Below are 13924 nucleotides of genomic sequence, written 5' to 3'. Positions count from 1 at the left end.
AACAGCCACAACAAAATATGTATGGGGTGGACCAACTAAAGATTAGCTCTACCAACCAATCCCTCGACAGCTACCGCAGCTTACCAGAGTTTGCTTATGGCAGCTTACGTCTAATCTGGTCAAGCGAATTTTACTAGCTGTTAGGGCTGAAGCCCAAACATCAAGGTTGTTTTTCCGAGTTTCCACTTGATGCTTGCTTTTCATCCCAGTTTCAACGCGCGCAGTGGCTCAGTGCCTCCAAGTCGGAGCGCAGCGCCGATGGGCGAGGGTTCAACACCCACTCGGGTCGGTTCTAATTCCTTGTTAAAGGCAGTAGAAGTGAGGAAGGACGCACCCTAAACAACGTAAATGGAACAACTCTGCAAAAAATTAAGTTTTAACATCTTGTAAAACTTTCTCCCGCATTAGTTTTTACAGCTGACGTGATTATCTGCTATAGTAAACATCGCTTGGCTCTCACAGACAGAGATTAGCTCTCACAGCTAACGCATTGCTTGTCACGCTGGCAGCTAACACATTAGCTATCACAGCTTACTTATTTTTTTCCGTGTAGAAACAGGAAACTGTCGTCTGACTGTCGGCTATATTAATACACACGGCACCGTTTTGACCGCGTTACTTTAAAAATGCTGTAAGTAGTGCTGACCACAGATACACGCCCTTCGACCTTCGAGCTGGAAAGCTCAATGCGCAAATATAGTAAAACTATAGCAAAAAAGGTTCTGACCGCGGTTAAGTATACATTCGACTTAAGTCACTGAAAAGTAGTCTGATTGATGAAGAACCATGTGCAGTTTATTCTTTACTAGAACTATACTCTCCGTGTAGTTCTGTAGTTAACTAAAAGTTAACCTGAGATTGTATACTTATAGGTATACTTGAAGTTAGGATCCTTCTACCCGAGTTGCGTGGTCCAATATCGCAAATCTTTGTGACGAATATTTTCTTTTCTTCACTGGGGAGATATCACAGAGTATCAGAATCTCGTCTCAGCCATAGAAAACCGCTGTGAAAAAGCGCTTTCTGAAATTCCCAAATCTAAAACTGGCCAACTGTGCAATTGCCTTATTGCTTCAAGTATGCGCGTGACAGTTCTTTGCAAGAGGACGGCGTTTAGCGTTTGTTCTGCTCATTATTTCTGATTTGCTGTTTCGCCTTGAAATTGTCGCCCTGAGCTGCACTACATTTCTCCTGACTCATTCTACGTTCTTACCGTTCTTCCCCGAGAGCGAATTCTTTTGTGGTTACGGTTCATTTGCTTCGATTTCATTGCGGCTGCCGATTGTCATAAAGTAAAAAGCGGGAGCTGCTCGACCGTAGCGAAGCGAAAGCACAGCCAAAAAAACTATTAGAAAAATAGTAGATTAGAATATCTAATGCAAGCTTTCGTCTAGTGATGGCACCCTGCCGAGGAACAAGTCAAATGCATCCCAGAGCAACAACTGTCCTTAGTGCAGCGTGGGAAAGTGCTCTGCGACAATACGGAGAAAGCCTTGTTAATGGGGACCTGCGGCTGCACAGCAGCTGGCGGTGCTGATGGATGCAAGGTGCAAACCTTTAGCAGAGTGCTCTTTATTAGCAACATTTCACATAAAATGTTATAATTGATTCCTCTCTATACTCGCTCTATATTTTTGTTCGGGCTAGCAAAAAATTCACTTGTCTAATGTTTTGTGTGGACGAGCTAACTATCGTATGACGAGTAATTAGTTTTTGAAGTGTGGCGAATTCCGCAAACATGGTGTGGCCCATGACGGCGCTGGTGCGCTGCACACCGGTGTAACCCCTCGCCGACAGCGTTACCGCGGTTCGAACTTCCAGCAGGACAATGACTGCCTCGAAAAGGACTTCGTCATGGAGTCCATTACGGCTCATGGCCATCGAGGGAAAGTTCTTCTGCCCTCTTCCTTTATTCTAATCGCTCCATTCGTCTTACAGTTTTATCATCCCTTATGCTATTCCTTGCGGTGGGTCATGGTGACAGATTACCTAACGCAATGAGAATTGAATTTATTCACAAGAGATGTTTGAACCTTTGGCCTGCCTGTGCGGAAGCGGTCGGGTCGTGACCACTCGGACACGCGTATCACCAGTCTGACAGCCGCACATGTGGGTGCCGAAGTCAGTCACTGTCTCTCCCTTCTCGATCCCCACCCCCCCTCTCCCAAACCCCCGCGGCGCCGTGGCTTAGGAGCGCTCTTCCGCGTGCAGTCGATGAGATGCCTTTACAACATCTACCTCTAGTTTATTCCGTTTTTACTACGCTCGGCGCGCCGTGCGCCCGAGTCTTCATGCTGCAATACGTAAGTCGATTTTGCACGGCTCGAAAAAAACGGGGTGAAGTTTTGTTTATAGTAAAGTGAACTTCTATATATGGTGAGCACAGCAAATGGAACAGACCCTTTCTTTTTAGCAGATGTTTTACCGCATCAAAGCGTGCGGACGGATTCTTTAGCAGGCAACCCGCTGTATTTCTGTGAATACGAGGAAATATTACTGAATCTCGTGAACTAATGAAGGGTGGCCGAAAGTTATGGTATAAACCGCGTTCGGTCCATATTCAAGGGGCGGTAACCTCAGGCAACTCGTCGTGCTCAAACTCCCGGCTCGACACATTTTACCCCTTGGTCCACACACTTTACACGTGCAGACGAGCGCCGCACTGCGGCCGGGCCGGTGCTTGGAGGTGCGTCCCTCTGCTCCATCGGGGACACCTCGCGTGCGTAGGACGATGTGCGCCGGTGCTGGAAATTCGTCGTGTGATTGTGTGCAAATGGGCCCAGGTGGTTCCCCAAGGGCCAGAGCGGCCGCTGGTGGTGGCGCCCTCCGCCCCGCTGCCTGCTCTGTGCCCGTTACTGCAGTGCACTCGCGGCCCCCGGCAGCCCAGCGGCCGCCCGCCCCGGTCATGTTGATCGCCCGTGATGGACAGCCCAGGCGCAGTAAGATTGTTGTTTTTAAAGCCCCAGTGTGATAGATTTGACGACCTGTGAACACCGCCGCGCTGTGACCTTTTGACGTCCATACGGGGCGGCCAGAGAAAGTGACGAGGAAGGGTTAAATCGTAACTTTAGCTTCTTAGTGGCTGGGGGCAGGCCGAGTAGATATGCCAGGCTGTAAGCCTAATAGGGGCGGCGCCTATGGCATTTGTGTTTGCCATTTAGAGCAACCAAAGCATGATGATAAACTTTACTTTGTGTAGGCGATTTTATCCACGTAGATTTTACAGGATTCAAGACCAGTAGATCACGGCACAACCCGTTCGAGCTGGAACACGAATCGTACACCGGGCATGTTTCAATGAAGAATGAAAAACAAACAGTTAGTGAGTCAAGATCTTGCTTTAATTTTTTTTCGACAAAACCATTAAAACATTTACGGGAACTAAAAAAAAACTTAACTTTGATTTAAAATAAGTGCTCAACTGTGATAGCGATGGTGACAAAGCCTGCGTGTGCTGGGCGCTCGCGTGCCGCCCGCCCGTCACGCCGTTTCCGTTATGTTACGTGTGACGGCGGGATGGGCTGGATGCTGCATCCCGCTTCCTCGCCAAGCGCACCATAAGGGCACTGATGGTGTGACGCATCTCATACCGAGGTGACGAAAGGGGTGTCGAGATCCATGATTCCCTTGAGGTGCTCTGAAAATCTTAAATTAGAAGGAATAATGGTACATGAAGGTGTAAATTGAAATAAATCTGTGCAAAGTGCCAAAGTGCCTCTCTTCCCAAAGTATTATTTACAACGTGGTCGTGTATAGAGATTCACTACATTGCGTGATTAAGAAATTAATAAAAGTTACTTACAAAATCGTACTGTAACATTTCCTTGGAAACATTTTACCTTCTGGTAGAGACTGTCTCTGAGACTGTCTATAAAAATATTTAAAAACTCTCATTTACTGCCTACTGTTTCTGACAGTGTATGTTTTCTGTTCCAGGTGAGTGGGTGTAGAGATACGTGTGTCGGTAAGTGGCGCCACGATTGAGATCTGCGTTCTTTTAACGCCGCGGTACTGACGGCCAGTCACGAGCCGGTGCGGCGGCGTGGCTGCGGCGGTGCAGCGGGCGCCCTGCAGTGCGCTGCACGCGCTGAGCTTTCACTGACCAGCTATAGAGCCGCGCAGGGTCAGTGATCATTAATTGCTGCCAAACGAGAGAGAGAGAGAGAGGAGGAGAGGATAATGTCGATGACGGCACATCTGACGGTCTGACGCACGCTACTTGTGATAAGGGGCTTCAGCTTTGGAAGGCATGCAACATGCTTTACATATCAGGTCGAAGACGTCTGAGTGAGGGCCCATCCATAAGTCGCACTAACTGCAATCATGACTATAGATAGTACGCGCGCGGGTTGGTGAAAACAAGTAGGAAACAAATGCAACAAACGTTACGGACTTATTTGCAATATTGTAGTTTAAAGATCTATCATTTACGTATATGAGTCTAAAAAACTGACTTTGTTATAACATGCCTTTATTTGCACATAATTTGCAAAAAAGTGATTGCATGCCAAACGTTTCGAATTGAAGTCTCTTTTCTTACCTATCATTTCCTTAAATGCAATGGGTTAATTTCAGTCAAGGAATGCTTCGCAGAATTGCGAAGGAATTAGATCCTTATTGTAACTTATTGTAACTACAAAGCGTTTTCATTGAAATTTTAAAATATATGCTTCGTATATATTTATAAATATATAAATATATATGTATACAAATGATCTAAATCGCAAAGCATTGCTTTGCAGAAATTTAACAGTATGTGAATACAGTTGCTTTTAGTGATTATTGTTAGGAGGGAAAGAATGGGCTGAGACTCGGGCATCGGTATTCTGAGTTTTACGTTACGTTTTTCTTAACGTTTTTCGGCATGTGCGCCGTGCGATGCGGAATTTGTCGCTCGCGCGCGCTGATTTGAATCTCTTCCAACTGCGAACGTTACGTTGATTGGCCATCGGAAGGGAGATGAGGCGAGGGTAGCGGTGGTGGGCAGGGGAGAACGTGATGCGAGGTATTGCTCGTCGGGGAGAGTGTTTTCCGGTAGGTGTTGGGGGCGGAGAGAGAGAGAGAGAGAGAGAGAGAGAGAGAGAGAGAGAGAGAATGAGGTGTATGTGGAGCTCGACTTGCGTATTGAAACCGACAGTGAGATTGCCGCTGCATCGACTGGTAATTGCTTCCTCTCCTCTCCTTGTTCTTCTCATTTTTCTCCCCTCCCCCTTTCCCCGTGCCCCTTCTCTTTAGTTATAAACAGCGCTTTGCGCGGTGCTACTTTACATGTCCCTCGTGTACCCTATGGCCTCCCCTCCCCTGGCCCCCTCCTCTAGCACCCTTCTCCACCCACACTTTCCCTTCTCTTTTCGTTGAACCGACGGAAATCCAGCGGGTGGGCGTAGGTTCACGCACGCACGACATGCCTGCTCCCCCCTCCCTCTGCCTCTCTCTCTCTCTCTCTCTTTCGCAGGTACGACAAATGGAAATTGCTGGTTGATTCCGGAAATGGCGTTATATGTATGCGGAATGGCGCCTGTCCGGCCGTGGCGCCGAGCCGTGTCGTGGGAGCCGGGCGGAGCTGAGCTCTGCTAATTCCCAGTTAATGCGACAGGGACAATATTTCTTGCCCTGTTGCAAGCTGTCTGGAGGAAGACACTGATGGCAGTTTTATAATACAGAAAAAAAGGTTTATTTTGCGTTGGTTTCAGGGAACGGGTGGGGGTCCCGAACGTGGCTCTGGCCCGTGTGCCGCTGGAGCTGCAGCTCTACATTGTGCTGGTCTAGATATTGACGGAGATAACGCTCGGTTTCACGGGATCGTCTGCGCCATCGGGTTGGTGGCTGGGGCTGGAGCTGGAGCCGTCTCTACTTTCGCTTTTTGAGGTCGCCTCTCCGTTTGGCTGTTCGGGCGGGCTCGTGTGCATGCGTTTCCGCGCGTTCTTCGCCCTGCGTCCATACGCACGATACGACGCACCCTACAGTTGTCCGCTGCGTCGAAAAACGTCGGTCGGCTAAGTGAAGTAATTTTTCCACGTGGACCGCATGACACGACAAACTCCGTTCGCCGTGGAAAAAAATAATTGTAGGTTTTAAGGGTCCACGAACGGTATAATGAAATTTAAAATTGTAAAACTACAAAGCACCGCGTAACGACTTGAAATTTATTCGACGAGCAAGAATGAGCTGTCGTTAATCAACTAAAATACTTTGTAAATAGTAAATTACAAAAAGAGATACTGTAAATCTACGAGAAAATTTTTCACACTGTTGCTCTGTACTACAAAGCTATGCTGTATTTTCTATTTGAATGCCACTGCTCGCGTTTTTTACGAACGTTCTACGTTCAAGCGTTTGCACCCCCTCTTTTTTGAGGTCGGCTATACCAGATAAATTCTGGAATTTGACTCTGTACACTCGCGTCGTGTTGGATGGATGGTTTGTATAACATTCGCATATCTGCACAGCGGACACCGAGGAGGTTGGGCAGCGTTTCACTTTACTTCATGTCTGCCGTGCTTGTATGAAAAATTTACACGTCCTCGCGCTTTCTCGTTGTGCCGCGGGTAGGTGGGGCTGTGGGGCTCGGATCATGCGGGACCCCGACACCCCTCCTCCTCCGCAGCCCTGAGCTGCTCGCTGAGCTGTCGGTACCGTTCCAAGCTGTCACTACTTCAGTCTTATAATTGCGTTCTCGGCCGCGGGTCGCCTAAGTGGCTTCAGGTCCAAGGAACGTTTGGACGGTCATTCATCTCGAAATCTCTGTGTTATAAAAAAAATCGCTAAACACCCAAGGCTTCCAATGTTTTCGAGAGGCAAAGTTAGCGTCGATTGTGATTCACAGAATATTTGTACTGTATGTATTTCCTTCTAATGTCCGTGTTCTTGCCGAGCGGATTTTTAGTCTGAGCAATAGTTTAAGGGGGGTCAGGACAAAAAAAAATGATTTTCGGTTTTATTTTTTAAAAAATTATCTGACTCTTCCTGAGTCTATAGCTGTTTAGTTTGTAAAGAAATTCTAAAAATTGTGACCGTGGGATTTTTTCTTGTGAAGAGTCAAACCTGAAATTGCCCATTAACGTCAACTTTAGATGCGTTTTTCTCTGAACTTTACTTTTCAACCTTGCGCGCAGAGTTTCTCCTACACCCTTAATGCCACAGCTATGAAACTTTGCAGGCTTCATTTTTACAGTATTTTCAACAACTTGTCACAGGATTTTTTCGAAATTCCTACCCATTGATTTTTTAAAAAATGTTATAGGGGTGAAAACGGCATGATTTTGGTCATGAAACTTAAATTTGTCATTAAAAATCAGCAAGTGAGAATATCAAGAAAATCCTGTGACAAGTTTTAGGTATTCATATGGCTAACTTACAGGAAAAGTTTCAGCGTTGTAGTGCAAACCATAACCGAGAAACCTTGCGCGCAAGATTTTTAACCGTTATGTAACACTTTACTAGAATTGTCGTTCAGGGTGACTCTTGAGAGTTAGGATACTTTTTGAGCCTGGAAAATGGTCACAATAGACCAATAGTTAAATGCTTTACCCTGTCGACAGTCCCACACTCACCATATCCCTACAGGACACATGGTTTTAGAGCCCTAGAATTGACAAAATTTTGTCCTGACCCCCCTTAAAAGTATAGCATCAAATAATCATAGCCAACCCATCCACTGTAATACCGTAAGAATTTACGGTTTGCCTACGGTCCGTACCGTATTTTCAGCGCTCGGTCAGGCTGTAACAGTGTGAACTGTACTTTCTTGTTTAGGCTAAGAGCTGTATTAATACAGCGATGATAATACAAGTCGAATTCGACTTCCCCAACATTTTTCCAAGTTACGGTCTGTTCTATATGCCACGGACCGTACCCAAATATTACGGTGCCGGACCAGGCAACAAATTTACAGCGCAAATGCTTTATCTGCAAAGTTTCAAATGTTAGGTGTTCTTGTAGTCTACGGAACAATGCTTTTTGGGCGCTTCAAATACTTCACATGTTATAATTTTGGGTTGAAATTGTTTTCATTAGATTTCTCTTAAAGATGTGTCTCCCCCTTCCATTTAGCAGTCTACAGTATTGGCTCTGCATCGGGTTCGCTCGTGTTCACTCGTGTTCGCCGTGCCGAGGTGTCCTAACGCGTAGCTGTCATTACAACGCGCTCCGCTCCAGTTTTGCTCTCGTGCCATTTTTTTTTGTGCCGGCCGGAAGGTCTTGTCCCGTTATGCATGTCCGTCACGTTGCCATGGTTACCGCTCTGCTCCGGTCCTCCCGCTCGATGCAGCCCTTTTTCCGGTCCGGCATCATTCGGACGCGACCCGGAAAGACATTTAGCTTTCGACGTGTTGTTACATTATGTCAGGTTAATTGCTGCCTAGTAGGCTTCAGAACTGGAAAAAGCAGCTGCTGCAGTTTTAAATATTGAGGTCAAGCATCAGCTCTATCAATGCCGATATAATTTTAATTTAATGTCGTCAACCGTCCGTAAGTTACAACTCTGTTGCCCCGTTATCGTGAGGCATCATATTAATTATTTTTGTTCACGAACTCTGCAGCGTTGTTGTGTCCCGCTGCTGTACAGTTCATGAACAAATAAATTTAGCGACTATACATTTGTGTTTCTTATTAGAGCTTCGTCATATTATATTTCTCTCGGATACTAGTCTGTTTCAAGGAGAAGTTATTTCAATAAAACGCCGCCCGACATTTTAAAGCCGCTTACCTGTCGGGCTATCAAAAGTACACAGTTTTGATTAACAAGTAAATTATAAACATTAACGTTTTTATCTGTCCTCTTCTCATTCTTTTTTGTTTGATTGTTTTGTATCGGTCGCCATGTGCTTGAGGGGAACGACCTTTGGTGTCTCCGCTATCTGTGTGAGTCAGCCGTAGTCTTGCCAATCAGTCAAGGTCAAGCTGTCCTGCCGGGCCTACCGGGCCTGCAGGCCGGTGCACACACACACACACGCGCGCGCGCGCGCGCGCGCGCGCGGCACCCAAACAGACCGCCCCCGCGTGCCGTCGTGCCGCACGGCCGCGTCCCGCCTCGGCGGGCACGGGGGGGAGCCGAGCGCGACCCGAAGCTCGCCGGTCGCCCGGCCGAGCCCAGGCGAGCGAGGCGAGGCGAGTCTGCCGGCTGCCTGAGCCAGTCGTTCGCCTGACATCCCGGCGCCCGCATCGCGTGTGTCCGCCGCGCGTCGTCCGTGCGTCTCCGTCCCCGGCCAGGGAAGACCACGCCCCGGCCGCGCTCTCGTGTGACTGTGTGTTGTGGTGTGCCGACTATCTTGCGAGTGAACGTTCATTGTGTGGATTTTGCCTCTGTTGGATTACGCCGCGCCCCTCTCTGCCAGGTGAGCGAATTGGGATAGCGGACGAGCACCTCTTTTTTCTGGCCGTCTGTTTTCGCCGGGAAGTCTCACGGCCGGCGGAGGTGTCGCGCCTGGCGGCAAATGGCTTTGGCCTGGAAAGCTTGTGCTAGAGAGTTGTGCCAGAGGTTGCGCACTTTGCGGCACTTTGCTGCAGTGGCCCAAAGCTCTTTAGTGTGTTTTGGTGCTCCAAACTGCGCTCGTGTTGCTCTTCCCAGCATCCACCCCGGCCCCGAATCCTCAAAAGCAAAATGGAGCAGTGATTCGCATTGTGAACAGCTGCCGGCCCGTCCGGTCCGGCCGAGGGCCCGGCCCAGTCCGGCGCATAAGACAATAATTGGCCTCGAGTCCCGGAGCGTGCTGCTGGAGCCTGCCGGGGACTGCTGGAGGCTGCTGCTGGAGGCTGACCGGCCGCTGGAGAGCGCCAGAATGGGTCAAAGTCAGCCGGTTATAATCGATACGCCCCAAAGTAATACGCTTAGGCGAAACGAGAATAAAGCGGGACGCATGTTCCATTGTTTTGTTGGTTAGCGTTACACACGAGATTTTACGAACGGATAACTCTCAAGGTTCCCCCCGTGCATATGGTTAGAGGATTTAGTCGTCTCTTTAAACATATGTTCAACAATTATAGAAATCACAAACATCGAATAACTAATTATAGCCAATGTTTTGTGAGCAACCCGATGCATCTTTTCGCTTTCTTTTTTTCTGGATTGAGTTGATTAATATTTCAAATAAAATTCGCTCTGTTGATCACCCGGCATTTTCCCTCCGACCCTTGTCCACTCTGGTCTTGTGTGGCGGCCGCCTCTTGAAATAAACGTGTCGCCGGCCGGCGTCCTGTCCGTGCTCAGACACACACGCACACACACACAAACACACACACACACACGAGCCCGCTGAGTGCTGGCCACAGTCCGTTCGTGTTTGGCGGGTGCCTTCCCTTCCCCCCGTCCCTTTACTACCTCTGATCGGTCGGACCCGCCCCTGCTGACAACTTGTCCGCGGATTCCTCTATATTTTTGTCTCGCTGACCGCGCGGCGCGCCAAGGGGCCGCCCTCGGGGCCGCCATTGTGTTGTGCCGAGGCTGGGCCGAGGTTTGGGCGGACGAGGCACGGAACCTCGGGGGAACCTGCACCTGGCGGCCAGCTGTGCGCCCCAGCTGTTTGTGTTTTTGTTTCGTGAGGTGCCGTACGGACCTCGGGAGCTTTCTCCGATATACTGGGTGCGTTGCGGGCCTTTATTGGGGTGTCCGAGGGGCCGTTTGTGCGTCTGGAGGAGGAGGAAGACGAGTGCGAGCGGTTTGGATGTTACGCCCCTTGTTCGCTCAGGCGGCCCCACCGTCTCGCCTCTATGTTTATTGCTGAGGGGATGTGTTTTTTAAGTATTGCGAAACGTGACTGTCGTGCAGGTAACGCGATCCAAAGATAAAAAGAAAAGGTCCCGAGAAGTTGTGAGACATCGTGCTTTTTAAAAGTGTGTCAAAGTTTTAAGCAATTATCTTTTTAGCGCCCGTTATCCTTTTCTTCGCTGCTCTGTGCTCCCCTCCCCCTTCCTCTAGTCCGCCACCCCCTCCTCCCCCTGGTTTCCCCCACTCTTCCCCAACCCCTGGTCTTCCTAACCCACACCTGCTAAACGGTGCACGTTCTCCACGTGCGCTTCTTCCTCTGTAAAAAATATTCAGAACACGAACCCTATAGTTCTAGGCATTTGGCCGTTTTCGTGGCCTCAGTTGAAACTTGCTCCAATATCAGACATTTTGCAGTGTAATAAAATTGTCCATGCTTGACTGTCAAGACCTCTATTGTGTGAAGTATTACAATAATTGTCTACTCTTTGACAAGATAGTTATGAACTCCCTGTTGTTTTTGTTGTTGTTGTTGTTGTTGTTGTTGTTGTTGTTGTTGTTGTTGTTGTTGTCGTTGTTGTTGTGTTGTTGCTGTTGCTTTCTTGCATATGGCTGTGTGTCGCTGCTGTGCTCCGCCGCGCCGCCGCGGGTCCATTAGAGACGCCGCTGGACCCCGCTCGGTCACCATTACGGAGCGCTGGTATTTTAATGCCGATTCCCGCGCTTTTCTCAGAAACAGTCTTCTTGCCGTCGCGCGCGGCCGCCCTGTTCAGCGCCGCGAGCTGCACAGCGAGCGCCGTGTGACACGTGTTCCCGCGGGAGGTGTGCGGATGTTCGTCGCCCAGATTACCATATTTGATGCATTACCAAATTTTTGATAGATTACCAAACATGATGGATCACCAAATTTGATAGATTACCAAACATGATGGATTACCAAATTTGATGGGGACCATTATTATGTGAAACCGTGTTGTTTCGTACTCCCATTTTGTTTCATGACCGACCGTTGCAGTCCACAGATTATCAGTATTGTCCAAGTAGGATATCTTATGCCCCAAAATTAAGAACCGATTGGTCGAAAGCCGGAAAGAAGAATTGATGGGAATGTTCCGGAAGCGGACAAACGAACAGGCTGACAGTGCGGGCAATCAGATAGGAAATAGGTAATGGTGGGGGAGGTGGAGCTCTATAAGGGGGGAGGCGGGTGGGTGGGCAGTGGGGGAGGAGGTTGGAAGGTGTTTGCATTAGCACACAATGCGTCGGCCTGTCCGCGGACTGTCCTTTCAGAAGGGTCCTCCATCCGACTGTCAGGCAGCGCCCCGCCCCACCCCACCCCGCTCGACCACGCTACCCCAGCACCCTCGCGGTCTTACGCAATGCCACAGTAATTGTTTCTTAGCCTGTCGATTAGTTGATCCATCGGTGATTGTACGAGCTTCTGCCCCGGACGGATCTTCACCAGCACTTGGTCAAATGGAGGAGGCAAACAATGATAAAATAATTCATTTGTCATAAGCTTTCCTAATATTGCTAACGTAAGACAAAGTGTGGGTGTGCGACTTCTTTGGCGCAGAGCTCTTGTATTTCAAGAGCATGCGACAGCATGTCTCGCGGCATGTTCATACTTGCAACTGTGGGACTGTGCTACTGCTGGATTGCTAGGCCCAGGGCAGTAGTTCCATTATGGACCCAGATTGGATGATTATATTGATCTTTTGTCTATAAGTAGTAGTTTGCATTATGTCAACGTTGTGATCGACTGAGTTTAGTCGGTCAGTAAATAAATCGTCTGTTCTGTGGTCACCAAAAGGCTGTATTTTGTTTTTGTCTTAATGATCCGCTTGGCCGGGCGGGGGCTGCTGCGCCGGCTGCTCACCTCCCCCGGCCCGCTGCCCCGCTGCCTCCACGACCACAGGAGGGACATTGATCCGGGATGAATTTTCTCTTCAATTATCCACCTGACCACATAGCAAGGGGCCCGGCCCCGGTCCGTCAGGGCAGATGGCTGGACCTTTTAGTTTTACGTAACGAAACATCAATTTTTTAAACAAGCCACGACGGAGTAAATGTGTGTGTAGAAGTAGTATGACACTTGTTTTAAACAAGGATAACTTTTAACCCGATGAACTGTTAAAAGTTTGACTACACGACCAAAATAATTCACGAATGTTGCATAAAGATAATTTACAAAACTATAGTTTTTGAATTTTACCGCTAAACTTTGTACAGTTTGTCCAGTTTAAGAAACAAAATTGTATCCGGTCTGGATGTGCACGACAACCGACGAAAACCTTCCTCTTTTTGGGGCAAACAGAATTGTCCTTTTACGTTTAGGGTGTACACATCGAACATTTTTGTTGTACGCCGACAAAAGCTATCGAAAAACTTGACCAAAAAATTCTCATAGTTCATTAACAAGTCTGACGAGATCATTTTTTAAAGTTTATTCATACCTTCCGTGTCTTTTATTCGATCATTGGGAGATTGGCTTTGGCGCCTGTGAGTCTCGGGGTAGGCCACCCCGCAGTACACGCATGCACTAAAGGCAAGATGTTGCCTACCTATCAGGCGCTAGAAGACCTTGCCTAGGCCAGGTCTTTTGAGACCTATGGTCTCAAAGTGAAGTGAACTTTGGCAATGGCCATTTGCTAACGACAGGTGACGAGTGCAGTTTCTAGGTGATCCCACCCCAAAAAAGGGTGGTTATTTTAGTTGAAGAACGGGTTCAGTCTTGAAGAAAATTACAACCTTCCATAAAGATGTCCTACGAGTTACGAACAGTCAAGATCCTCTTAAAGATCTGCAGATATGAATATCTCTTCGACATTGAGTTATTTGAAACCACAAAAAATTCTCATCTCATATAACTTTTGACAAAATATGTCAAACATTTCAAACTCTTCAGCTGGGACTTTGAATTTGACGAAGCTATTCGTTTTAGAAATTTAACTTAACATTTCCGAGACATCTTTAATTACGATAATTTTTATTACTGTGTTCTTTTTAGCTTTATTCTTAGTTCTAACTTCCTTTTGACTTCCCATCCGTCACAAGCAGTTGTAGATTCTCGATCCAATCTGGCTGTCTAAATAAATCGACAGGATCTCCCGAGATAGGGGCGTGGGAGCTCTCTCTCTCTCTCTCTCTCTCTCTCTCTCTCTCTCTCTCTCTCTCTCTTCTTCTTCTTCTTCTTCTTCTTCTTCTTCTTCTTCTTCTTCT

General features: G+C 47.9%; 2 protein-coding genes across 4 annotated transcripts in view; one reads left to right on the top strand and one right to left on the bottom strand.

The window, feature by feature from the left end:
* LOC113217620 (lysosomal aspartic protease) overlaps nt 1–13924 on the bottom strand; it is a 368266-nt gene that overhangs the window by 163779 nt on the left and 190563 nt on the right. The window lies entirely within an intron of this gene.
* The window catches only part of LOC127748782 (uncharacterized), a 174703-nt gene that overhangs the window by 82045 nt on the left and 78734 nt on the right, over nt 1–13924 (top strand). Inside the window, exons 8-9 of one of the 3 annotated variants that reach the window (XM_052263633.1) lie at nt 3937–3964; nt 5694–9335. The exons of 1 other annotated variant lie outside the window; for it this stretch is intronic. In XM_052263633.1, coding sequence (XP_052119593.1) covers nt 3937–3964; nt 5694–5776 — 111 coding nt within the window. In that variant the 3' untranslated portion in view covers nt 5777–9335. Of the gene's footprint in view, nt 1–3936; nt 3965–5693; nt 9336–13924 lie in introns of those variants that run through there. One more of the 3 variants, XR_008010773.1, reaches the window with a different exon arrangement.

This window comes from Frankliniella occidentalis, unplaced genomic scaffold (assembly GCF_000697945.3).
Source record: "Frankliniella occidentalis isolate FOCC.00 unplaced genomic scaffold, Focc_3.1 Scaffold13, whole genome shotgun sequence".
Lineage (NCBI taxonomy): Eukaryota > Metazoa > Arthropoda > Insecta > Thysanoptera > Thripidae > Frankliniella > Frankliniella occidentalis.
This window is presented reverse-complemented; position numbering and strand designations above follow the sequence as displayed.